Source organism: Apodemus sylvaticus, chromosome 1, assembly GCF_947179515.1.
Source record: "Apodemus sylvaticus chromosome 1, mApoSyl1.1, whole genome shotgun sequence".
NCBI classification, from domain to species: domain Eukaryota; kingdom Metazoa; phylum Chordata; class Mammalia; order Rodentia; family Muridae; genus Apodemus; species Apodemus sylvaticus.
The window spans coordinates 65,301,681-65,327,684 of NC_067472.1; the positions used below are offsets into that span (position 1 = coordinate 65,301,681).

The 26,004-nt window shown below is 48.4% G+C and overlaps 3 protein-coding genes across 3 annotated transcripts; 2 read left to right on the plus strand and 1 right to left on the minus strand.

Annotated features, from left to right (window-relative positions):
- Positions 1-864: 864 nt before the first annotated feature.
- LOC127678869 (olfactory receptor 226-like) lies at positions 865-1,803 on the plus strand. The gene has a single exon (XM_052174183.1). The coding sequence runs from the start codon at positions 865-867 to the stop codon at positions 1,801-1,803; it is 939 nt and encodes a 312-aa protein (XP_052030143.1).
- Positions 1,804-10,689: 8,886 nt separating this feature from the next.
- Positions 10,690-12,378, plus strand: Sprn (shadow of prion protein). The gene has a single exon (XM_052196079.1). The coding sequence runs from the start codon at positions 10,699-10,701 to the stop codon at positions 11,140-11,142; it is 444 nt and encodes a 147-aa protein (XP_052052039.1). The 5' UTR covers positions 10,690-10,698; the 3' UTR covers positions 11,143-12,378.
- A 391-nt stretch (positions 12,379-12,769) lies between these two features.
- Mtg1 (mitochondrial ribosome associated GTPase 1) lies at positions 12,770-26,004 on the minus strand. The gene is made up of 11 exons (XM_052196067.1): positions 25,833-26,004; positions 25,241-25,307; positions 24,000-24,102; positions 20,193-20,273; positions 19,596-19,652; positions 19,249-19,339; positions 17,955-18,016; positions 17,454-17,550; positions 17,031-17,112; positions 14,525-14,637; positions 12,770-14,211 (listed from the first exon to the last, which is right to left on the minus strand). The coding sequence occupies exons 1-11, from the start codon at positions 25,939-25,941 to the stop codon at positions 14,093-14,095; spliced, it is 981 nt and encodes a 326-aa protein (XP_052052027.1). The 5' UTR covers positions 25,942-26,004; the 3' UTR covers positions 12,770-14,092.

Here is a 26,004-nt window from a genome sequence, read left to right on the forward strand (position 1 = left end):
GATGCCGGAAGATACTGAGTTTGCTGTCCACTTCAGCTACAGAGACTGTCTCAGGGAGAAGAGAAAGGGAGAGGAGGAGAAAGGAAAGAAGACAGCATTAAAAAATAGAGTGAATCATCTCTCCTCCACCACCCTCTGCTCAGTTCCCCTCTCCATTTGGTGGCTCTGTAAACTAGGGGAGGCATGCTCTTTCATGCTGACCTTCCCGGGGCATGAGGGGTCCCCTGGCCACAGGAAAAAGCATGAACCCACCAAGGTACCTGAGTCTTCAGACAGGATAGCAGACAAAGCCAGGCCCTATGACCTCTGAGCAGCACATGAGACCAAGCAAGTTTTTCTGGAATTGTATTTGTGCATGACACATGGTATGAGCATATGTGTACATGTATGTGTATGCATGTATGCTTATACCTGGCACGTGTGTGCACACCGCTGGAAAGCATATACCTGTGTATTGGCTCAAGGAGAGTTACACATATTGGCAAATATGTAAGAGGGGTGTTGCCACTCATGCTGGTGTTCAGAGGCCTCGGGGCCGTTGCTCAGGTGTTAGTTCTTAGTAGATGTGGAAGTGAGTTTCAAGATAGAAATGAAGAGCAAATACTGTAGCAGATCCTGAAAGTGCAGTGAGAATTCTCTCTGACTGATCCCTGCAAAAGAGGCTAATCAGCCCTGAGAGCCCCAGCAGAGAAGACCATTGTCCTGAGACAATGTGGCAACCCTTGCCTTTGAGACCCCAGCAGGGCTTACAGAGCCTCCCACAGTGACCAACAAAACAGTGACCTGGGCCCATCACACGGGGCCCTTGAGGGCATTTGTTCCAGAGTACTCACTGAGAAGGGGCCTCACCAGCTAGAAAGGGCCATGAGCGCCCACAGCAACACCACTGTGGTCACAGAGTTCATTCTTCTGGGTTTCCCAGAGCTGTGCCACCTACAAGGACTGCTATTTGGTTTATTCCTAATCATCTATGCGACCACTGTCCTAGAGAACCTGGTCATTGTGGGCACCATCAGTGCTAGTCGGCAGCTACACACACCCATGTACTTCTTCCTGGCCAATCTGTCTGTGCTGGAGACCCTCTACACCACAGTCACAGTGCCCAAGCTGCTCGCTGGCCTCCTAGCAGGGGCAAAAGCCATCTCCTTCTCAGGGTGCCTCACCCAGCTATTCCTCTTCCTTTCACTGGGCTCCTCTGAGTGTTTCTTGCTATCCACTATGGCCTGTGACCGGTACCTGGCCATCTGCCGCCCACTGCACTACCCGGCCATCATGGATTCAAAGCTGTGCCTGCATCTTGCTCTTAGTGCCTGGCTTGGAGGCTTCTTGGCCTCCTTTGTATCCACAGCTCTCATCTCCCGCCTCAGGTTCTGTGGCCCCAACGCCCTCAACCACTTCTTCTGTGATGTCTCACCCCTGTTGCAACTGTCCTGCACAGACACCACCGCCATTGAAATGCTGGACTTTGTGGCAGCTCTAGCAGTACTTGCAACCTCTCTGATGGTGACCTCAGTCTCCTATGCCCATATCATTGCCACTGTCCTGAGGATCCCAGGAGGGGCAGGCCGCAGGAAGGCCTTCTCCACCTGTGCCTCTCACTTGGTAGTGGTCTTGATCTTCTACACCACCACCACTTTCATGTATGCCCGGCCTCATGCCATAAGCTCCTTCGACCTCAACAAGCTGGTATCTGTGATTTACTCAGTAGTGACCCCCCTGCTGAACCCTATAATCTACTGCCTGAGGAACCGTGACATCAGAGAGGCACTCACCAAGCTCCTGCAGTCCCTCAGGTCCCCCTGAATCCCAGTTGCTGGATCCTGCTGGAACTCCCTGTTCAGCTCACAGAGATGACCCACCAGCCAATAGAGGCTGTGCTCTTCCTCGTCCATGCAGACAAGTCCCTCCTTTCCCCACAAGTTAGAATATCCAAAGGCACATGTGACTATTAGCCAGCATCAAACAAGCTGAAGAGGTGACCAAGACCTAAAGACTCTTAAACTCTACCAGAAAACTCAGGCCCCAACCCAGGGACAGCTGCTCATGTTAGCAGCCCAGGCAGGCCCTTTGTCCTGACGGTTTCAGTGGAGATTCCCCAGAAAGCTCCCGGGTCTACCACCACGTCCCTCATCACTGAGGTTCTGCACTCTATGCCCTTTCCCTGACCAGCTGTGCATGCCCCACTTCTGAGCCTTCTTCCCATGAAATCCCAGCTCCTGAGCTTAGACCCTCAGACGGTCAGTTCAGAGCAGAGATCAAGAGCTCTCGAGCCAGGTGAAGGATTCCTGCAAGTCCAGGCAGCACCATTAAGCATGCTCCCATCTCATAAACCCAAGGACAGCTTACTACATCCTCCTGCGTGAAGCTCGGTGGGTCTGATGAGTGAAGGACATGTGTGTACGTGCCTTTGCTTTCTTCTGTGTGCCATCAGGACAGAAACAGTAATGCAAGCGTCTCCCTGCCTGGTGTCCTGGGGTCTGTCACTGTTACCCAGGCCAAGTTCTTTCTTGGTTTTGTGGTTGTCCTTTTCTTCATGACAGCCACCCAGAATGGTGAGTTTCACTTGTGTCTTTGGAAGCATTTAACAGATACTTCAAATCTGTGCAAACATTTTGTGTTGCTTTTACAGCCGGTGTCTTAATGTTTTGCCTTGTACTTGTGAAGCTGCATCAAGGTGCATGCATATTTAGGATTGTCTTGTTGTTCATAAATGTAACCATTAAAAAGCACCCCCTCCGTCTCTGGTACTGATGTCTGCCTCAACACTGAAAGCTAGAATTCTGTGTGGTTTAATACAGCCAAGTCATCTTCCTTCACGTGTCTGTGTGGTACATACTTTGTTTCTGTACGGCTTTTTTATCTACTGACTATAAGAGTATAGGGACTTTTCTACACCCTCCCTTGTTCCTGAAAAATGACACAGAGACTTCATATTTATGAACAAGCTTCAGGCACGATAGCTGGGAGGATTCTGATCTAACCTGACTCTGCTGTCCTTAGACTACTTCCCAGACAGGTGGCCATCTTGGCCATCTTGGTTTTACCCTGGCCTCCTTCTTCATCTGTGTCCCTAATGGCTAGTCCATCTATCCCAATGGCCACCTGAGACCCTCTCTCTGTGGCTTTCTCTGGACTCAGAAGTTCTGCCTTTTCCTTCCCTGCCAAGCTATAGGCAGATCAGCTCTTTCTTGACCAATCAGAAGATGATGGAAGACAATGTTTTAAAAAATACTGAGTCTGGAAATGCTTCATAATAATAATAATAATACCAAAATCTGGACTGCACCCTGATCTCTGGGTACAGAAGTCAGTCATTAAATACACAGTGCCCAAAACCATCCCACAACCATGGTCTCTCTGCTCCTGGCCTGTGATCCAGACAGGGACTGCACAAAACATGCTTCTGCCACACCAGCAGCTCTGTTGAGAACTCAGCAATCAACCGTTTTTACACTTTGTAGTTTATTTGTGTGTTCTCCACTTCCGTAAGCTTTGAGCTTTTCCTGCCTGGTTTGCAACTGTCTTCTGTGTGCTTCTCTTTGTATCTGCTGCCTTTAGTGTCTGCAATGCTTCCACAACCCGTGGCTCACACTGCCATCAGTTTGTGAAACATCAGCCATGGCTTTCTCAATACTGCTTCTGCCTTAGTCTCCTCTTTGTTTGCTCCAAAACTACCTGTGTGTCAGATCTTCTTACTGTAGCCCCTGTTGCCCCATGATCTGAACTATAGACTCCCTTTTCTGGACTCCCTACCCCGCTAGTCTTCCAGGTTCCCAAGTCTCTCTCCAACTATGTCTGGGTTTGGGGGGTATTTGGTTTTATTCTGTTCATTCTACAATTTTGTTCTTTTTCTAGGGAAAGAAAGAAAGAAAGAAAGAAAGAAAGAAAGAAAGAAAGAAAGAAAGAAAGAAAGAAAGAAAGAAAGAAAGAAAGAAAGAAAGAAAGAAAGAAAGAAAAAGAAAAGACTCATTTTCTCATAATGATCACTCATCACGGGACACAGCGGTGACCAAATGTGTAGGGTAGTCACCAATCAAGCAATTCTGCACCTAATACAAGGTGAGGCTCTTCTAACTCAGCTCAACTGTCACTGACTGCTTGGAGTTAGCTCCATTCCCACTGTTTAGCTGAGTGCCTGACAGCCCTACCCAGTTCAGAGGCCAGCTCCAAGCCCTGGGAGTTGATCTGCATTACAAACCCGGCTTCAACTGATCCCTTACTTAGGGTCTCCTAATTGGCTGGAGGAGCCGCTAAACTCTGGGGAACATTTGTTTACATTCGCCACCTTAATTGCTAGAACCACAATGGGACTGGTTAGTCTGCTTAGTCAGGAAGGTTCTTGCCTTGAAAACACATACATTTAATCCCCAAAACCCACATTAAAAAGGCAAAGCCAAGCATGGTAATACACACTGTAATCTCAGTGCCTGGGAGGCAGAGATGGCTCACTACTCAGCCAGCCCAGCCTGCTTGGCTAGCTCTAGGACAGTGAAAGACTGTCTCAGAAACATAACTATGACTCCCAAAGAACACCTGAGGTTTTTGTCTGACCTACACACACACACACACACACACACACACACATACACACACACACCTGCATACACACACCTGCACATGCATACACACACACACCTGCATACACACACCTGCACATGCATACACACACACCTGCATACACACACACCTGCATACACACACACCTGCACATGCACACACACACACACACACACCTGCATACACACACACATGTGCATGCATACACATATGTACCTGCACACTCATGAACACATGCACACAAAGCATAAAAGAATCATAGGAGATACAGATGAAGAAGCACAGTGGGCAAGGAGTCTTGAGTTGGGTCCTGGGTCTCTCATCTATCCCTTACCCAGATGGACTGTGTCCTTTCTACTGCCATTTGCAGATCCCTAATATCTTTAAGATTCATTTACTTTTATGTGTGTGAGTATTTTGCCTGTATATATGTATATCCACAGAGGTGAAAAGAAGAAGCCAAGAGCTGGAGTTATAGATGATTGTGAGCTGCCACGTGGGTGCTGGAAACTAAAGCAAGGTCCTCTGCAAGAGCAGCAGAAGCTCTTGGCTTCTGAGCCATCACTTCATCCAGAGCCTTAGCATCTTCCTTGGCTTTCTGAAAGTTTTCTTGTCATCTTCGGAATCACTTGGATTCTTTATTAGCTTGATAATACCATTTTAAATGCCATTTAAACAAGGTCATTTAAACAACAGAAATTAATGTTTCACGTTAATTTGCCAGGTTGGGGTCCTCCAAGGCCCCCTTTCTTGCCTTCAAGATATCATACTCTTACATGTTGGTTCTTCTCTCTGTATAATCTGTCACGCAGTCTTCTTGGATCATGGTTCTTATGACCCTGTTGTTTCCTTAAAGATGTTATTATGAAATACAGCCACATTCTGAGGTGTTTGGGATTAGGATACATATAAATGTGGGTAACTCAGCTTCTAACCAGTGCCTCTAAAAGACATCCTGGGAAGGCTGATGAAGGCAGAACAGATATTACTCTTGAGGTGGTATTAAAATTCATAGGACAAACTGGGCATGGTGGCACACACCTTTAATCCCAGCACTTGGGAGGCAGAAGCAAGTGGATCTCTTTAAATTCAAGGCTAGCCTGGTTTATATAATGAGTTCCATGAAAGAAATGGAACCTCCCAGGAACATGTGAGTCAAAGATGCATAAAGTTCTTATCAGTGTCCAGACAAGATGGACCAACAGCAACCCACACCCATGCCTGGCATCTCTAAGAAGCTGAAAAACAGCCACCATACCCTTGGTAGAGGTTGGCAGGCAAGCACTGGAGTTTCAGTATGAAGGAGTCATCTAAGAATAAATAATTTAGGCACCAAAGCATGGAGAAAGACCATCTCCACACGGGGAATGTTTGGTTTCAGACTCAGAACAAGGGACTGAGGTGCATATTTTACAAACCAAAGCAGACCTGGCCTCCAGGTTCTTCCAGCATCTCTCAAATCCTGTCTGGCATACCCTTGCCCCCAACCTTGACCTTTCTAGCCCAAGAGCTGGGCTGCCCTTCCCCTAGAGGCTCCTCTCTATATAATCCAAACATTTTGAGCTCTCTCTGTCTCTCCACTCTCCCCTCCTCTCTCCTCTCTCTCTTTCTCTCTCCTCTTCTCTCTCCTCTCTCCTCTCTCTGACCATGCCCTTTCTCTTTCTCTCCCCCCCCCACCCTACCTCTCTCCATGGTGACCCCCCCTGGTCTCATCAGTAAGACCAGTGAACTCGCCCAAGAGCAGTTGCCCAATAAACCTGCCTTTAATACAATCTCATCTGCCTTAAATTGGCTCATTTCACCGACATCGAAGAAATAACCTATCAGATCATACTCCCAGAAGCAGAAGTAGGGAGGGTGGAGGAAAAAAAAAAAAGAGTCCAAAAGTGATTAACACTGATCAGTGCTGAGCTGAACTGCAGTCTAACTCAAAGCAGGGACTGCTGAGTCTGGACAGCTGTGGTGCAGTGGTGAGGAGCCATCTGGGGCGGGACTGAGTCTGCCACTTTAGCAATCAAAAGTCCTTGGCATTATCCCATCTCCACGAACTCCAAAAAAGGTTGCATTGGACATAGAGTGCCAATCTGGATGGTTGGTTCAGCTCCAGAGGAAAGGCTGAATTACAAACAGAGGTAGGGAGCCACTTGAAGTTAAAGAGAGAAATGGCGGTCGCTTCTGGGTTGAAGCTGTCAATCAGAGAAGCTACTAAAGGAGCTCCCAGGGCAGCAGAGGCCCTTTCCTGTCATTCGAGCTGAGGTGTGGGAAGCTGGAGGCCTTGAACAGTGGGACATGTTCAGAAGCCTGCATGCCCATCCGGCTTCCCCACCCCACAGCCAGGCATTTGAAGATGCAGAAAACTGGGACCATCTGGTGCAAAGTCTGTAGTCTGCCCTATCTTGGGATAGAGGGCAGCTGACAGAAGCTCCAGTTAGTAAGCAAACACAACCAAGGTCATACAGTTAAGACATACAGCACCCAGCCCATGCAACCTCCATTCTCACCGGATGATATGAGCCCAAGTGGCCTCAGAAGAGCAGGTCAGCCCAGGTCAGTGCCTTCCACTGATCTCCACATGACTGACCCCTGAAGGGACGAGAACCCTGTCTTAAAAAAAAAAAAAAAAAAAAAAAACTCTTAAAAAAAAAATCAGAACATTCCCCCTCTCCTTTCTTTAATTTATTTATGGTGTGTGTGTGTCTGTGTCTGTGTGTGTGTCTGTGTGTGTGTGTGTCTGTGTGTATGCACAGGTATATGTGTACATATGTGTATAAATGCCCATGGAGGCCAGGAGAGGGTGTTAGACCCCTTAGAGCTGAAGTTATAGGAGACTGTGAATTGCCTGGTGTGGATCCTGGAGGCTAAACTCTGGTCCTCATGATTGAGCAGGAAGTGTTTCTAACCACTAAACCATCTCTCCAGTCCCCATAGTGATATGTTTTTCAATTTTTTCTTTAATGTATGTGTGCCTATGTAAGTTTATGTGTGCCTCTCCACCTGGAACAAGATTCGCAGGCAGTTGTGAACCCCTAAGGTGGGTGCTGGAAGCCAACCCTGGGTTTTCTTCCAGAGCATGACTCTTAACCGCTGAGTCATCTCTCCAGCACCTGTATTCTTTGTTTGTTTGTTTGTTTGTTTAGCTTTTCTATTCTTTTTTGATCAGCACAACCAGTTTAGGGCTAGGGATGCAGCTCTTTGTAAAGTGCTTGCCTCGCTTGTACAAAGCTCTGGATTCTAACCACAGTACCACATAGCCAAGCAGTGGTGGATCTTGCTAAAAGGTTCTACATGAGGCCTGTTTGTTGCAGGGCTTAAGACAGTCTATCTCAAATAAATAATTCACTTCCAAGGCTAGTTTTCTAGGCTTCCCCCCACCCCCACCCAATCCCTATAAATAGAGGTCGGATCAAATGTGATCCTCTTCTGAGAGAGTTATGGCTATTTTTTCTCCCTTAGTCCTTCAAGCAGGAGCATGTGCTGGCAGGTTTTGACTCTGTGATAACACTTTCTATGCCCGAAAAGCATTTTTTTTTTTTTGCTACTATTTTAAGAGCTTCTGTGTCTATTCAAATATCAAGCCCTAAAAGCTATTTTTGCCTCCGTGCACACCTTGCCGCCTGGCCGGGAGGAAAGCCGCCCCTCCTTGGTGTCTCCTACTGTGTCTCTGATCCTCTTCTTCTCTGCTCTCTTTAGAATAACCCTCAGGTGTTAGAACCGCTGTGTTGACGACCTCTCCTTTCACAGTCTTGTCTCTTGCAGGATATGGCCTTGGCTTTGTAACTCAAAGCATCTCCTCTTTTCTTCCGGGAACAAAAATGTTTTGATCAGAAAATTCCTTTCTAATTGCCTGTATTCCTTTTTTACAGCATCCTCTTATTAGTTATCAACATAGTGTCTGCTCTGCTCTGGACATTCGGAGTGTGTGTGTGTGTGTGTGTGTGTGTGTGTGTGTGTGTGTGTGTGTCACTGTTTTAAGTTTCCCTCTGAGTCCTCAAACCTCTTGAGTTAGGTTTTTATACCTTGTTACTGTTTTAATTTTCCCTCTGGGTCCTCAAACCTCTTGAGTTAGGTGTTTATACCTTGTTACTAAGTTTCCCTCTGGGTCCTCAAACCTCTTGGGTTAGGTTCTTAGCCTTGGCCTTGGCCTTGTGTTTTGCAGTGGGCCTTGAATGTCTAAGACACCATGTTTGTCCTTCACATTCTAACAGGAAGAAGGGAAGTGAAGGAGCACCTAGGAGCTCTCCCTGCCTAAACTAAATGGGGGCATCCGCCAGCCTTTGTGCTGGGGATGGGGGCAGGGCCTTCAACTTCACAATAAAAGAAAGCTCAAAACCACGGCGGCTTCAAAGAGAAGGGCTTCCATAGAGTAACTCCCCTTCCTCTCCAGGTCCTGCCCCCACCCAAGGCGCCATACCAGGCCTCACTCAGTCAGGACAGGGCCGCTCCCAACGGCTGTGATCTTGGACCTTGGAAAGCAAGGCTAGTGCAGATGAAAACCCTCGTGGCTGTCTGGAGCTGAGGTTACACTGACCCTACAAAGGCAGGGAAGCACTGCATCCTGTCAGCTTGAAAATAGGGGGGGGGGGTGTCTCCTGGGGCCTATTTTCAGAATGTTCACGAAGGTCAGATCAACAAAGGTCTAATGCTATCGGGATCCTCATGGCTGTAGATCAAACTGCCCAAAGGGCCATCTGGCAGGTGTTGGATGCCCTACACGCCTAGAAAGGCAGCCCAGTGGTCCTCAAGGCGGGCGCATAGGAGTAAGTGGAGCTGAGGCTCCATCAGGAGAATGGGAAGGAGGTAGATAATTCATAAGAACCTGAGAATCGATGCAGTGGGCAGGTAGGGAGACCAGAGAGGAAGAGGCCATGAACAAAAGGGGGGACCTACAGGAACAAGAACACACACACTGTATGTCCTGGGTGTTGGGGTTAGTGGACATAGGAAAAAAAGATTGGTTAGGGCTGGAGGGGGGGGGATGGGATGGGAGGATGGTGTATGCGGTGCAGCGAGGATGGGGGCCGGGCAACGAGAAGGCTGGGGCTGTGTTTTTCTGAGCTTTCAGTATCTCCTCCCTTTGCGTCTCCCGGGGCTGAGCCTCGGCGGCTGCCCGCCCCTAATCTTCAAGCGGAGGCTTCAGCAAAATCCAGTCGTGAGCTCTGCCTAAGAAAAAGGGTCCTCACGCCGCATCTTTCCGCTTGGCCGGCCACGGCCCCTAAATCGCTCGTCCGACCTAGGCTTGTGAACAGTAAGTAGGGGACGTGGATGAACCCAGTGATGCTGGGAAGGAGGGGTGCGGGGAGAGAGGACCTGAGGATGGAGCCACCACCCAGACCGCTGGTCTGCAGCCAGCCGGAACCCATCCTGATCGGTTTACCTGCCCAGGCTACTGGCCTGGACAAACCCAAAAAGGGTGGAACGGGGGGGGGGGGAGGGGGGAAGAGAAGTAATTACCTAGGGTCTGGGCCTGCCGGCCATTTCACCGCATCGTTAGTTGTTTGCATTGCAAGGAATCGATGGTGTCGATTCTGACCGCCCCCCCCCCCCGCCCCCACCCTTGCCCGGTGCATTCAGCTGCAGCCTCTTGCTGAAAGTAAGGCATCAAGGAGATCCAGATGCCAGAGCAAAAGTCACAAGGCAAGGCCGTCCATTCTAACCATAATAATATTGAGGGCTCTCGATTCCAAACTAGAGTCCTCCACACACTAACCCATCCCCTTCCAGAGACTCGTGTGCAGAGCGGGGGATTTGTGCCCCCCCCCAAGGCCTGAGCCCCACCGCAGGAGCTCCGCAAACCCCATTCTGGGACCAATCTTCACCCTACCACAATAGTAAAACGGCCACCCTTTCCCCACCACCCCATCTCCGCCCAGTTGGTTACACAGCAGGAACCCAAAACCAAAGTCCTGGTGATGGAGGTTAAAGAATCCCTTCCCCAACCCTAAACCCACTATCTTCCAAGATGCTGGGAGCCTTCAGTTAGATTACCACAAAACCAGAGGCTGATTGATGTAGGTGTCCCCAGGTCCGGATGAGCTATACCCAGGCCCTGATACCCTCTTGCCCTGGTCCTAAGCCAAGCTCCACCCCTGCACAGAAGCTGAAGCCCCTTCCACCCTCTTCTCGCAGATTCTGCCCAGTAGGATGAACTGGACTGCTGCCACGTGCTGGGCTCTGCTGCTGGCCGCCGCCTTCCTCTGTGACAGCTGTTCGGCCAAGGGTGGCCGCGGAGGTGCTCGAGGCAGTGCCCGGGGAGTGCGCGGAGGTGCGCGCGGGGCATCAAGAGTGCGTGTAAGGCCGGCACCCCGCTACGGCTCCTCCCTGCGCGTGGCGGCTGCAGGGGCAGCAGCAGGGGCTGCAGCGGGTGTGGCTGCCGGGCTTGCCACTGGCTCTGGCTGGAAAAGGACCTCAGGGCCTGGAGAGCTAGGCCTGGAGGACGATGAGAACGGGGCAATGGGGGGCAACGGGACCGACCGAGGAGTCTACAGCTATTGGGCCTGGACTTCTGGCTCGGGGTCCGTGCACAGTCCACGTATTTGTCTGCTTCTGGGCGGCACCCTTGGTGCCCTAGAACTGCTTCGGCCCTAGACCAGGCTAAACTCCATCCCAGGTCCAGCTCCTAGTCCGTCTTAAGGCCCCTAGGGCCCACCCTAATGGCCTCCAGCACAGGGGTCACTTCATTTTGCTGACTATGATTTCCCAGCCCAGACAAGAGTCTGGCCACTCTGGACCCACAAGACCTCTGGCAATTTGTGGGTGCAGTTTATTCTCTTGCCCATCATCCCAGTGTCCCAGCCTTCCACCCTGGCAGGAACTAACAGCTCTACTACCAGAGTGGCAGGCTGCCCTCAACTCTCCTGAGCTGCCCAAGCAGGCATGCCTGTCTGCTTGCCCATCCCGACACGGGAATATGAACAATGCTGACCACCAAGAAGAGGCCACCCTTGGTGGGCATGTCTGATCCTGCCACTGAAGCCCCCATGGGCTTGAGCCTCCCGTGGAAGCAGAGGGAGTAGAGCACTTCCCTCTGACGTAGGATCTGATGAAGAGAGCATCCACTTGGACTGCAGTGTGAGAAATGCCAGGTGCTAATCACCTGCCCAGAGCAGGTCCTAATGATGTCATAGCTCAGAAACACCCAGAGCAGGAAAATATCCATCCCAGGACACTCACTGTGGCCCTCCTACAACATGCTACCAAAGTCAAGGTAGTATATTTCTTCCTGGCAGACTGCCTAAGGGACCTTGTGTCAGAAGGGTTTTCCACTTGAAGCTACCTGGCCATAGGGTCCACTTAACTGTTTCTAAAATCCACTGAGGGTAGGAGTTTTTAAACCACTTTCAAAAACATTCCATTCCATTTGAACTTTAGGTTCACCAGTGAGGGTCACTTGGGTATAATACCAATCCTGCTGGGGGGCTTGTATATAACCCAAAGTGCAAGATATCCATAGTCCCAGTGGATAGCGGCATTTCATGTTGGGAGACCCCTCCCTTGGAAACGGATGGCCCCGGGAGGTGAGACAGAGAATGGCACAATTGACAGCTGGCAGTCTGCACAGTGGAGGGGGCAGCAGTTCTCCAGGTCCTCTGCTGCCAGAAGAAAGCTGGCAGACACAGAAGAACCAGCCTCAGCAGGTTGTGAGCGTGGGCTAATGCTCCTAGCTTTCTGACCATCCATAGCCATCCTGAGAACAGAGCTAATGTGTGCTGAGTAGCCTCAAAGATACACTATAATCCTCACAAGAATCTACCTTTAAGCAGATTCTTGCTGTTTCAGGGCCCACTAGCGCATCTTTGCCACATGGAGTGATGGGTCTTGGGACTCGGTCAATATATACAATGCTAGCTCGGCATACCTCTAGTTAGTGTACAGGTTTCAAGGCTATTAGCAGGGCCCTAGCCAAGCATTTTCTTGACCAACAAGTTGCAGGATGCATCTCCCTGCAACTTCTATTGACACTGCCAGTGCTCTTAGGCACAGTCAGCCCAGATGTTCCTCTGTCCCTAACAGACCAAGCTCAAAACCACCAAGACCAGCAAGCTAAGAGCCAAGCCCACTAGAGTCTTCAAAGGCAGGCGCTGATGCATCAAGTCCGGTATAGGGAGAACCACCAGAGCCCCTTCAGCTTGTCAAACCCCATGAGGATGGACATTATTGACCAAACCTTCATGTACCACTGAGTACCAAGTGTTAGTTCTGGGAGCTAATGGCATTATGAACATATCACCTTTTAATGATTATTTCATATTCACCACTCTGACTTCTCCAGAGTGTTTAGCATTTGACACAGCCACACATCTTTGAATACCTTCTCCACTAGCAGGAACTATAGATGCTGAGGGAGACTCTCAGAAGATACTTAGCATACTGCAGCCACAGCAAGAGGCAACAGTGGAAGGCTACTCCTGCTACCAGCCATCCACAAGAAGCAGGGAGCCTGCCGAGCATACAAGCACTGGTTCAAGCAACTATGGACATCCCAGGTCAATACTGAACAGAAGAGACTAGAACTACTGAGCAGGGATAGACCAGCTGGCCCAACAGTACTTCCTATCTTTATCAACCAACCCCTTGCCTTTTCTTTTAAGAGAGCAAGCTGCGAGCAGCAACATCTTCTAGGTGCCTACAGGTACATGAAGGTCAACCATGCTGGCACACGCCCTCCGCAGCACTCCTGCAGCCACCATGGTTTCAATGGCTAGATGTGATTCGCTTCCAGTGCTCTTCTGTCCTGGACAAAGTTGAGCCTACAGCAGGTAGCCTCCTAAGGTACAGGCCCTGAAGTACGGGGAGAGGGCACTCCTGAACTTCACTGCGGCAAACCTCCTGTCTGTGTCTGTGCACTTTATCTGTGAGGAGTGCGTCATGAAATAAAGCCCTCTGCTGGTAACAGGCTTCTCCCTCATTGCAGAACTTTGAGACACTTGGGAATCTGACTTAGGAACCCCAGTCCCCTAATCATTCATTGGTGGAAGGGAATTGAACTTATGGGCTCAACACACTAAGTGCATAGTGAAAAAGCCATTGGAAAATAGGTCTTTCAATTGGGTGTCATGGCACACACCTGTATAATCCCAGCACTCAAGAGGCTAAGGCAGAAGGAATGTGTTTGAGACCAGCCCAAGCCACATGATGAAACTTTGTCTGAAAATGACAAAAAATAAATAAAGTAAAATAAGATAAGTCAGAGAGAAATTGTTTTTTTAAAGTGGGCCTTTTAACCCACTTTTTTAAAATTACAGATTATAACTCAGACTCCTCTGAGATACCATTAATCTCTTCCTGAGACTGAGAAAACCTCCTGACCAAGCCCCATATGCAGAACTCCTGAGGCCTGAGAGTAGTAACCAGGACTGACCAGGCTCTGGTAGACACGAGAATTTAGTGCCCTTTAGAGCTGGGGCCTGAGTCTCGAGTACCAGCTCAGAGAGCTTCTGAATTGGAGGAATAGTTCTAAGCATTAAACACTCCCCTGCAGCCACACAGAGTATGCAGGAGCCCATGCTGCAGCCAGCCAGTCCAGGGGATGATGTCATCAGCAAGCAGGTATAATGTCTCGGTCCAGCATCACCTGGCCCAACAGCCCACTGCGGAAGGTCCGGAGGAAGTCTCGAGCTGCCATGGCATAATCAGGCTGGATAACATTGACATCACCTGAGGACAGAGGATCTGATGAGAAAGGGGCCCCTAAGACAGCTCAGCCCTGAGAGACCACTAGGGGCATCATCTGAAATCTAGGGAACCTGGCATGTTCAGAAAGAACACAGGCATCATACCCACCCAGCACTGTCCAGAGCTAGGACCACCCTCTGAAGCCTATACTACAAAGTCGTTCCGCCCTATTAATTTCCATAGTGCCCTGCCCACAGGTTTCCTTCTGCGTCACACTCCTGTCCCCACTAGGGACCAAGAGTCCCAACAGAAGACAGTGTAAGGGCTGCATACTATACTGTGCAGCCACACTCACCTGTGCCTGTGAGAACCTTCACTTTCCGTGTCTTCCCCAGCTTGATAGCCACGTTCTTCAGCACCCACTCTATTTGGTCACATGCATTGGCCAGGGCGTAGTGCTGCACATACCTGGAAGCCCACAGCTCAGGTCAGACCTCTGAGGCTCCAAGCCTGAGAACTTATACTCACCCACACCTCAGATGAGACAGCTCCTGGGTTCCTGGGAGGACCAGATTCCTTCCAGGCACTTTAGTGCTCCAGAGCAAGCCTCACAGATTCTTACAGAAAAGTAAGGACTTATCACCTATCGTGTAAAACTCAAATGCCTGGCACCCAGTTCAAAGTGACCAGTCGTCCCTCACCAAGACAGTACAGAAGTGTCCACAGACAGACAGACAGACAGACAGACAACATGGATTCCTAGCAAAGGCAGAAGGACAATTTAGTGAGAAAAAGTCTTCAATAAAGTTTTCTGGACAACCAGTCATCCATGTATAAAATTAACTTCATAGTGGCACCGTACACTAAGCATATATTAATACATAGCAGAAGAGGGTCATGGACCTAAACGTGAAACCTAAGCTGCCACTCTCCAAGAAGAAAACAAAATTCTATGGCCTCAGGCTAGGCATATTTCTGGATATGAAGCAGCACCGTTATGAAGTATACAGTTACTAAATCAGACTTCTAAAACGCAGAACATAGTGCTAACAGAGAAGTAAAGCCAAGGCCTGGACTCCTGAAAACCGTGTTGACCTTGTCCCTATGAACAGGTAGCATGGTGCAACTAAAAATAAGAAAATGGTTTGGGAGGTAGCTTAGCAGCAGGACATATGCTCACTGTACTCAGTCCAGGTTCAATCCCCTGCATCAAGAGAGGCAGTGTGTGTGTGTGTGTGTGTGTGTGTGTAATGATGGTGCATGCCTTTAATCTCACATGCAGGAGGCAGAGGCTGACAGATCTTTGTGAGCAGCCTGGGCCATATAGAGAAACCCTGTCTCAAAAAACAAAAATAAAACCAAAAAGGGATGGTGGTCTGGAGAGATGGCTCAGTGGTTAAGAGTACTTATTGTTCTTCCAGAGAACTTGGGTTCAATTCCCAGTGCCCATATGATGGCTCACAACCATCAGTAATACCAGTTTCAGGGGACTGGACACCCTTTTCTGGCCTCCATGGGCACCAGGTAAAACACCCACACACACTTTTTATAATAACAATTTATTTGTAATAATTTTTATTATAAAAATAAATTTTTATTTCATTTTTTAAAAGATTTATTTATTTAATGTATCTGAGTGCAGTGTCGCTCTCTTCAGACACACCAGAAGAGGGCATCAGACCCCATTTCAGATGGTTGAGAGCCACCGTGAGGTTGCTGGACCTCTGGAAGAGCAGTTAGTGTTCTTAACTGCTGAGCCATTTCTCCAGCCCCAAAATAAAATTTTCAAATAAGAAAAATATTTACAGACATTTTCCCAAAGAAGATACATTGATGGCCAAATAGACAAGATAGAACAGATGTTCAGCATCATACTAGTAGGAATATATGCCAAACATTGCAAACTGTGTGGCTCAAGTTTAGACTGGCCAGGGCCGAGAGATGGCTTGGAGGCTAAGAGCACTCAAGGCTCTTGTAGAGGACCTGGGTTAGAGTCTCAGCATCCACATGACTGCTCACAACTGTCTATAATGCAGGTCTAGGAAATGTGGTGTCCTCCTCTACAGGAGCTGCGTGTATATGGTATAAAGACACACAGGCAGGCAAAATTCACATACATTAAATAAAATAATTAAACCCAAAAGTATAAAAGACTAGCCACAAGTATAAAAAGGATTCAGAAAAGCATGGCCCCCAATTCTCTGCTCGGTGGTGATGGCGCAGTACAACTGCTCTGGAGAACAGCTCAGCAGTTCTGTAGGAAGCTAAAGCTCACCATTACCGAGTGGCTCAGACATTCTCCTGCATTTTACCCAAGACAGTAGAAACTCGCATCGAGTTAAGAGTACACATGAACATTTCCAGAAGCTTTGTATTTAGCAGCCAGTAACTGCACACACCCCTGTCCACCGGGGTGAGCAGGTAGACCAAGTGCAGGATGCCTGGGTGACAGGCAAGCTGAGCCGACAGAAGGCATGCAGAGCACGGGAGACTCAGCACACTCGCACTGCCTGCCCAGGAGGGGAAGCCGGGTGATGGGGGCATCCTGTACGTCACTGGCAGGATGTTCCTCTTCTTCACTTGCCACAGCGGCTTAGGGAAATGACAAAGTGAACACGGGTCTGCCCAGGGGTATGAGCCCCGCTCTCAACATCCCAGGACTAGGATATGGGGCATGGACCACCACACCCAGCAGAATGTTCCCTGATGTGGGTGACAATATGATATTGCCAAAACCTACCAAACCATACACTTGTAATAATATACAAATTATATAATACCTTCATGGTGTATTTCTAAAACCATACCTAGATAGAATGAGCAAGCAGGAAGCCGCAGCCCCCACACCTACTGCCACTCACCCAAACAGCCCATGCCTGTTGAGGGTGTAAAGAAGATAATCAGCCATGGTCTCTTCCCCAACAAGGTGGTCCAACACAGTTCCTGCAAGACAAGCAGCTAATGCAAGCCCATGGTACAATGGGCATCTATGCCCCACCAAGCCTGAATGCCTCCCAGTAAAGGCAGAAGGCCTCAAGCTAAGGAACTTCCCTGCAGGTTAGCTCACAGTTGTTGGCCTTCTAATATGGCATGTGACTTGCTTGCCGAGCATGGCCTCTCTGTCTTCCCCTACTACAGGGCAGACTGGAAATCAGAATACACATGCTGTGCGCTAGTCTCCCTCTCAAAACTCTGAAAAGCATCTGGTATCAGGAAGGGTGGGGGGAGTAACAAGTCCACCTGCCTAGGGGACGGTCGAGGTCAGCAGTGGAGCAGAGGCTTACCACACAGGGCCAGCTTCAGGCCTGTCTCCACGCTTTCAATCCGAGGAGACAGCACCCCAGGAGTATCCAGCAAGAACATCAGTGGACGCTCACATACCTGTGCAGCAGATGGTGAATCAAGTCAGGCAGCCTGTGCCCAACAGCCAAAGCACTGCCAGAGACTCGGGCAGGCCTCTGGATAAACCCACTGCATAGGCTGTCTTTTGCACTGAGGTTTAGAATCCCCCTAGGGTATAATATCTGCTTAGTTTAAAGAACAACTAAAAGCCCAAGGTCCATGGAAAACAAAAGGGAATATATAAGTGTGGCTCTGGGAAGACAGCTGCCTTTCTGACAGATTTCCACAGGGATAGAGCAGCACTGGCAGGACCATGAAGGGAGGGAAAGGAAGGTGGTCAGAGGCAGGGTCAATGCCAACGCAGGGCCACTCAGTGGAGCCAGACTCAGCAGAGCCTCCAAAGCTCTGGACAGAGCTCTGGGCTCAGCTACCAGGGACCCCACCTGGATTCTGGTTGTCACAGCTCTTGTGATGCCTGGCTCACCACCCACTCTGGCAGCTTTTCCTGAAAAGACACAAGAAGTCCACAAGGAATGCAAGGTATTTCACTAACATATCCAACAAGCATATTAGAAACCCAGACGTCAGTAACTTTGTCAAATTATAATTTGTTCCTTACTCAGTCTCGAACACATGGCAAAGGTCTTCAAAAGCTAGGTATGGTGGCCCAGGGCAGACAAACTCCCAGAGCTCACTTCCCAGTGTAGAAAGGTACACCCTAATGCAAAGGTCATACCAGAGCTATGCCTGCACCTCAGAGCCTCTCCTGGACTCCCCCACACTACCCACACTACCCACAGCAGGCAGGCACCATCCTTGATCCCAACACTGTGGTTGCCTGGCATGGACCAGCCCAGGGTACCCCTGGGAAGCTAACACTGTCAAACCACCACAGAAGTAAAAGGATAAAAGTGTCCATCACAGAGAACCAGAGGAATAAGAACACAGTAGACTGAGGAATAACTTGGACCTAAGGAGGAAGGAACTACTGATAAAATCCCAACATAACCAAAGCTAGAATATTCTACTGAGACAAGCCAATCCCAGCACTCTATTGACACAGTTGGACAAACAGAACAGGGCTGCCAGGCACTGGGGCAAAGAACAACATGATATGCTTGAAGCTTCAGTCTCAGGTAACTGGAAGTTTGGATAGTGGGTGCCAACACAACCCTATAAACAAACTTAATTTGAAGATGAGCACTTAAAGGAAAAGAAGCTTAAAAAATTAAATGATTGTGACAGCTCTCCAATTAACACCCAAAACAGCCCCTTTCTAAAAATGATACAATATGATTTTAAACTCTTGGCCTTTACACTATAAATGGATTTTGTTGTTGTAGTCTTGTATTTTGGAGACAGGGCTTCTGCCTCTCTGCCTCTGCCTCCCAAGAGCTGGGATTAAAGGCATGTGTCACCACATATGGCCTTGTTTTAAAAAAAAAAGTTAAGAAAGACTATACTGTCAGTGCAAAAAAAGAAAAAATGAAGCCAATATAAATTTGTCCTTAAGTCTAAAATACATACAATGTCAAGGGCATAAGAAAGTACGGTAAGTATACACTGTGTGGCCAGTGGCTGTCACCACAGAGACCACCATCAGACCATGAACTGTCCTTTTAGCAAGCAGGACAGGCCACAAGATATGGAAGGAAAGCCACAAAGCAACATAGGGCTGATCACACTCTTCCACAGTGCCCTCTAGGAGGGGAAGTCAGCACAGCAGAGGTTGCCTACCTGTCCTGAGGTGCTGCCTCCTCAGGGCGTTGATAAGGGAGGATTTGCCTACATTGGGGACACCAACCACCATGATGCAGTATTCTGGGTTCTGTAGAAGCAGAAGAGTTTCAACTTTATCCCATTCAGGTTGTAAAATCACAGCCCAAGGGAAAGGGACATCAACACAAGGACCTTGGGCTGACCAGCAGGGTTGGCCCAGCATTTCCCACTAAAGAACAGTAAAAACAGGCGGGTCCTGGCTGGAACGTGGCCCAGTCTTCTGTATTAAAGAAAGCTCAGAATGGACAGGCTAGAAGGGACTGGGGAACTCCTCATCCCCACCGCCAGCTCTGTACCCGACCAACCTCTGCTCGGTGGTAGCGGTAGCTGCACCTGATCAGTTCCATGACTTTTGGGATGATCTGCAAAAAACAGGCCACTTCTGTTCATACATCCCTCACCAACCCACTTACAAGTAACAGGTCAATGAGCCTGTCCTTATACTGACCCCTTGCTTAGGAGGGTAGAGACCTCACATGCACCTCACTACGCCTCCAGATCGTGGGCATCCAACTGTCTTAACAGACACAGCTAAATGGAATTCATCCATCTACTCCCAACCCACCACACACACACACACACACACACACACACACACACACACACACACAAGACACAGGAGTGTGGCTACCTCAAGAGGGCTTTTCTACAGCAAGATAACTACCTACTAGACATTCCGCACACCAACTCATGGGGTTCTCTCAAAACAATTGGGAAAATAAGCTACTGGATTCTGCAAGAGGCTCTCATTACCTAGGACCCCAGCAGACTCCCTCAAAGTTCACTCAGGCTGTAAGCACACACAGGACCATGCAGCCCTGGAAATCCTGCATCCCTGGGCAGCTAAAGCCAAGTCCAGGATCTTACCCCAAATGTTTAGCAGCTAACATGCAGAGGCTTACCTGCTTGACGTTTTCATCCTTTACACAGTTGGTAAAAATGACATCTTTCAGGCCTTTTTTCTCTAAGCACTGGACAATTTTCTGAAAGACACATTTCTATTTTAAACACTAAATTAAATTTAAATACTAAATTAAATATTAATGGTATGCCAAGCATGGTGGTATATGCCTTTAATCCCAGTACTACACAGAAAGACCCCATTTAAAATAAATTAAAAATTAAAATGTGTGTGTGTGTGTGAGAGAGAGAGAGGGGGGGGGGTCAGGGCAGGAGAGATGGCTCAGCAGTTAAGAGCACTGGCTGCTCTTCCAGAGGACCAGGTTTGATTCCCAGCACCCTCCTGGCAGCTAACAATAGTCTGTAATTCCAGTCCCAGGGGATTCAGTACCTTCTTCTGGCCTCCATAGGCACTGCATAGGTGTGGTGAATAAACACAGAAACAGGCAAAATGCCCATTTACAAAATTAAAAACAAAGATTAACAAACAATAGCAAATAAACATTCAAACATATACACACACATATACATACATTACATATATATATACATACACATATATATATATTTTTTTCTATGCACATATATATATATATGATATGACATATAAAACTCAAGATTCTGAGCTTGGGGCCAGTGAGATGCTTGTAGAGATGCTTGATGCTAAGCCTGACGACCTGAGTTCAATCCCCAGGCCTATACAGTAGCAGAAAACAACTGATGCCTCTAAGTTGTCCTCTGACCTCCAAACATACATCATGGCACATACGTACCCCACACACAACATAAATGAATAATAAATGTAAAAAAAATGCTTTTTAAAAAGGAATCTGGTCGGACTGGTGGCACCTGCCTTTAATCCCAGCACTCAGAAGGCATGCACATGTGGATCTCTGCGAGTCTGAGGTCACCCTTGTCCCGACACAACACAACATGTTCCAGGCCAGCAAGGATTACAGGGTGAGCCCCTGTCTCAAAAACAGATAAAAAATTAAGTCAGGACCTAACCTTGAAAGGATGCTGCAGGAGCACAGGGTACTGAATCCCCAGCGAACACAGGGAAGAGCCCCAGGGCAGACATAGCTGCGCTGTGTGTGTGTGTGTGTGTGTGTGTGCCTCAGGCTCTGCCAGGTGAGCACCAGGGGCCTGGCCTGCTCACAGGGACTTCAGTGCTTCTGGGGATAAAGTGGGGCTGAACCAGGACACTTGGAAGCCTCTTCAGCACCAAGCTCACAGGTGCTGGCTTCTCTGAGGACTCCGTCACTTTCATGTGCTCTATCATGTAAGAGTTCCTTGGGGAAACTGAAACAGGCTTTCACTATGTAGCCTTGGCTGGCCTGGAATTCACTATGTAGCCCAAGCTGTCCCCAAACTCTTAGAGATCTGCCTGCCTCTGCCTCCCATGTTTTAATGTAAAAACGGTGCCACCACATCCAGCATGGGACTTCACTGTAAACTGAAATGGTATTGAACTCAGTCTGATCATAGAGAAAAAGTAGTGCCATAGGCCCAAAAGTACATTAGAGCTGGCATAAAGTCATCAGGTTTAATATCAGTATAATCAGTATACATACTTTATTTATATTCATATCTATCAATATGTGTTGAAAGTCACAACTGTGTTTGGTCATTACTAACCAAAAAACATAGTAAATGCTTAAATAAACAAAAAGTAATTTATTAATGTTGTCAGTTTAGTTATTTTCAGTTATTCATCACATATGATCTAATTAAGATACTTGGGGGGTGGTATTGAAAAGATGGTTGGAAGGTTAAGAGCACCTGCTGCTCTTGCAACTTTGGTTCTCAGAACCTATCCAAGTCACAATTCCAATTCCAGGGAATCCAGCCCCCTCTTCTGGCCCCTAAGAGCACCGGGCACACATGTATATTGCACATACATACAGACATAGAGGTAAACCATTCATACACACACAAAAAATAAATCTTTGAGGGAAATAAAAATGGTACTAGCCATGACAGAGACATATGTCCTCTGTTCCCCATGAAACTTTACTCAAACGTCCCTCTAGTACAGCCATGGGGGTGGAGCCTAAGGTCCTCTGGAAGCCTGGTACTCTTCTCACCTCCTATGTCTGCCTAGTAGAGGGCAGTACTGACCGGCTGTAAAGACCGGGGAAGGCACTTACCGATAGAAAAACAAAACACAAAAAACAAAAACAAAAACCAACAACAACAACAACAACAATGATGCAAAACCGAGAAGCTTCCACAAGCGGTGCTGTCGATCTGCTCTCTAAGCCTGGAGAAAGGTGCTGCCCTGGGAACCGCCCTGAATAGCCCTGGATAGCCTCCTGACCTTTCTTCAGTAAAGGAAAAATTTCTGCATCATTAACAATTTCCTAAAATCTGGCCTGAATTCGAGACCCTGACATCCCTCTTTCCAAAGAATCTGACAACACAGTGAGAAAAAGTAAAGTCAGCAGGGCGGTGGTGGCACACGCCTTTAATACCAGCACTTGGGAGGCAGAGGCAGGCAGATTTCTGAGTTCGAGGCCAGCCTGGTCGAGAGAGTGAGTTCCAGGGCAGCCAGGGCTACAAAGAGAAACCCTGTCTCCAAAACAAAAAAGTAAAGTCAAGACTTCAATAACATTCTCTACCATCACGTTTCACTTCCAGGCCGTGTTGTAGAAAATACACTGCCCTGGGAGCCAATCCTGCTGGGATTTAGAGCAGTGGTTCTCAACTTGTGAATCATGACCCCCTTAAGGTTTGAAAGACCACAGGTGTCGCCTAAGACTGTCAGAAAACACAGATATTTACAATTCATAACAGTAGCAAAATTACAGTTATGAAGTACCAACAAAAACACTTTTATGGTTGAGAGTCACCACAACATGCAGAACTGTACTAAAAGGTCACAGCATTGGGAAGTTAAGAACCACTGTGCCGGGGCTGGAGAGATGGCTCAGTGGTTAGGAGCACTGACTGCTCCTCCGAAGGTCCTGACTTCAAAACCCAGCAACTACATGGTGGCTCACAACCATCCATTATGAGATCTGACGCCCTCTTCTGGAGTGTCTGAAGACAGCTACAGTGTAATTACATATGGTAAATAAATACATCTTTATTTAAAAAAAAAAAAAAAAAAAAGAACCACTGGCCTTTAATCCCAGCATTTGGGAGGCAGAGGCAGGCGGATTTCTGAGTTCGAGGCCAGCCTGGTCTACAGAGAAACCCTGTCTAGAAAAAAACAAAGCAAAAAAATAAAACCACTGCGCTAAACACTGTTAGGTACTTTGAGGGGCTTTTCATATCCCAGTTCCACACCCAGCCCTTCCAGTTTCTGGATCACAGGTGTGCAGAAAGCAACCAGCAGCAGAAAACCTGAGATCAGGCTGGGTGCAAGGTCAGCTAGCGACACTGCAGCTACAAGTGAATTCCAGGCTGTGCCAGCAGTGACAGGGCTACATACATCAGCCCTGTGAATCTCCCAATTAGTTAGAGCTCAATAATCAGTCCCTTTGCTTCAGTGGTCACATGTGACCACATGGGCCATGGTGGGCAGAGCATCCATCAGGAAGGCTGTGGGCACAAGGTGGCTATAGTGTCACAAGGGGTCACCCAGCACACCAACCCACCTCCCTCAGGAGGGAGGCATGCCCATCTTGAGCATTTGGGTGATACTTTCCTATTGAGGGAAACAACTGTTCCTAGAAAGCCAGGCCAGAAGCCCCCATCAAAGCCAGGAGTTGTTTTAAAGTATAGCCCACCTGAGGGCATAACAGAACTCCTCTGTGTCTGTGGCTCTGTCACATTGTTGCTGGCATCTGTGAGAAGGTGCTCACCTGCTGCTCTGTAAGATCCGCCAAGTCCATTTTGTTAAGGACAAGCAAATGCGGCTTCAGACCAAGTAGCTCTTGGAACAGAGGGTTTCGGCCTGAAAATGGGATGTGCCGGTGATGTTAAGGCATAATCCCTGCAGAGCTTTACCAGTGATCATTCAACCAGGAGCTAAAGCCAAAGGAAGAAGCCCATCCCAGAGCCAATGCGACCTGGTCTACATAGTGAGCTCCAGGCCTGTCAAGACTGCATTGTGAGACACTATCTCAATAATGATGATGATGGTGGTGGTGGTGGTGGTGGTGGTGATGTCACATCTGGCATTAGATGAGTAGACACGTATAGCCTAAAACAAACACCCCAGATGCATTATTGCTAAAGTTCCTACAGTTCTCTAAAGGCTGAAATAGTTCCTATTCTCCATTACTATTTCTAAAGACTCCCACCAGCGGCAGCAGGTCCCCACGCCCACCACCAGCTGCTGTGCCAGGGGCCTGGTGGTCTGGCATCCCCACTCTCTTCTAAGGCTAAGTAAGCAGGATGAAGAACTCACATGCCAACAGAAAACAAACATGGCTTAAACGCAACAAAATGGTCTGAGAAGCATGTGTCAACAACGGACATGATTATGACTTGCTAATTCTTCATTTAAGGACAAGAGGAAAACCCAGGTTGGCAGGATCATTTAATCTCAAGTTTCATAATTTACCCCTAAAAATATCGAAGTAAACAGAGGCTGAGACAAATAATGTTATCAGATGGGAGCTTAAAAATAAAAATGCCAGCCGGGCGGTGGTGGCGGCGCACGCCTTTAATCCCAGCACTTGAGAGGCAGAGGCAGGCAGATTTGAGTTCAAGGCCAGCCTGGTCTACAGAGTGAGTTCCAGGACAGCCAGGACTATACAGAGAAACCCTGTCTCAAAAAACCAAAAAACCAAAAACCAAAACCAAAAACAAAACAAAACAAAAAAAAAGCCAGCCTATACCCCACCCCAGAGATTCTGATCTAAGGGGGGGACTAGCTATTGATGCAAAAGCCTCCCAGGAACTACAATGTGTAATGAGAATTGGAAAACACTGCTTTATGTAGAAGCGTTTACAAAAGAAGCTGTCACAGATGGGGACATATGACTGGACCTGAGGCAGCGCAGACTAGGCTATCCAAAGGAGATGGAGAGGAACCAGGAAAGCATCCGGCTGCTGCCTACACTGTCAAGCAGAGATGCTCCCCACAGCGTCAAAGGATATCCGGGCATCATGAACCTCGATAACACAATCCACCAACTTCAGACTGCTCTGCATCTTCTTTAGTCCTAGAAGATAAAGGGCACTAAGGGAACAGCCGAAAACGGCAAATTTAAGTTCTCCTAAGGGAATACATCTGAGAACCCATCAGCGCACACAGGGATAAACAAGGCAGCATTCTGAGCCAAGTCCAGGGTGCCCCGGATAGTTCTGGGAGGAACACTTCACATATGATGGTCTTGATCAGGAAGTTCCTGATAGTGTGCTGGCTTAATAGCCTCAACGCACAAAAACATTGAGGTTCCTGCCCACTGCAAGTGCTCACTCTACCGGCGGCTTTTGCCACACACTATAACCTCGCACGAGAGCGGTAGCCAAGACCACACCAACCAGCAACCCACATACTACGTCAATGGCGTGGCCAAGTTGTGACCTATAAACTCAGACATCGGTTTGCATGTGACTTCAAGGGACCACTCAGAGCGACTCAAAGTATCAAGCACAAAACAGCTCTCCAACCCGATGCCAAGAAGGCGAACAAAAGGACCCCCAGGACTGGCGCCCGTGCTGCCTGCAGCCCCCGCTGGTCTCACCCTTGGCCATGTGGCCGGGGAACCAGCGTGCTACATCGTGACCTTGCAGAGGGAAGTACTCGCGCCAAACGCCCCGGACGACACCCCATGCCTGCGGCCACAGCCTCATGTCGCTGGTGACGGAGGAGCTCGCAGACGGACCGCCTCCGCCGGGTCCTGGATCTGCTCATTG

Coding starts and splice junctions, on each gene's coding strand:
- Mtg1 (XM_052196067.1), bottom strand. CDS start 25,941: ATGAGGCTGTGGCCGCAGGCATGGGGTGTCGTCCGGGGCGTTTGGCGC. Junction 17,551..17,954: donor CTGTGACAACCAGAATCCAG/GTGGGGTCCCTG, acceptor TCTGCTGCACAG/GTATGTGAGCGTCCACTGAT. Junction 14,638..17,030: donor AACAGGCATGGGCTGTTTGG/GTGAGTGGCAGT, acceptor GTGGGCTTCCAG/GTATGTGCAGCACTACGCCC.
- Sprn (XM_052196079.1), top strand. CDS start 10,699: ATGAACTGGACTGCTGCCACGTGCTGGGCTCTGCTGCTGGCCGCCGCC.
- LOC127678869 (XM_052174183.1), top strand. CDS start 865: ATGAGCGCCCACAGCAACACCACTGTGGTCACAGAGTTCATTCTTCTG.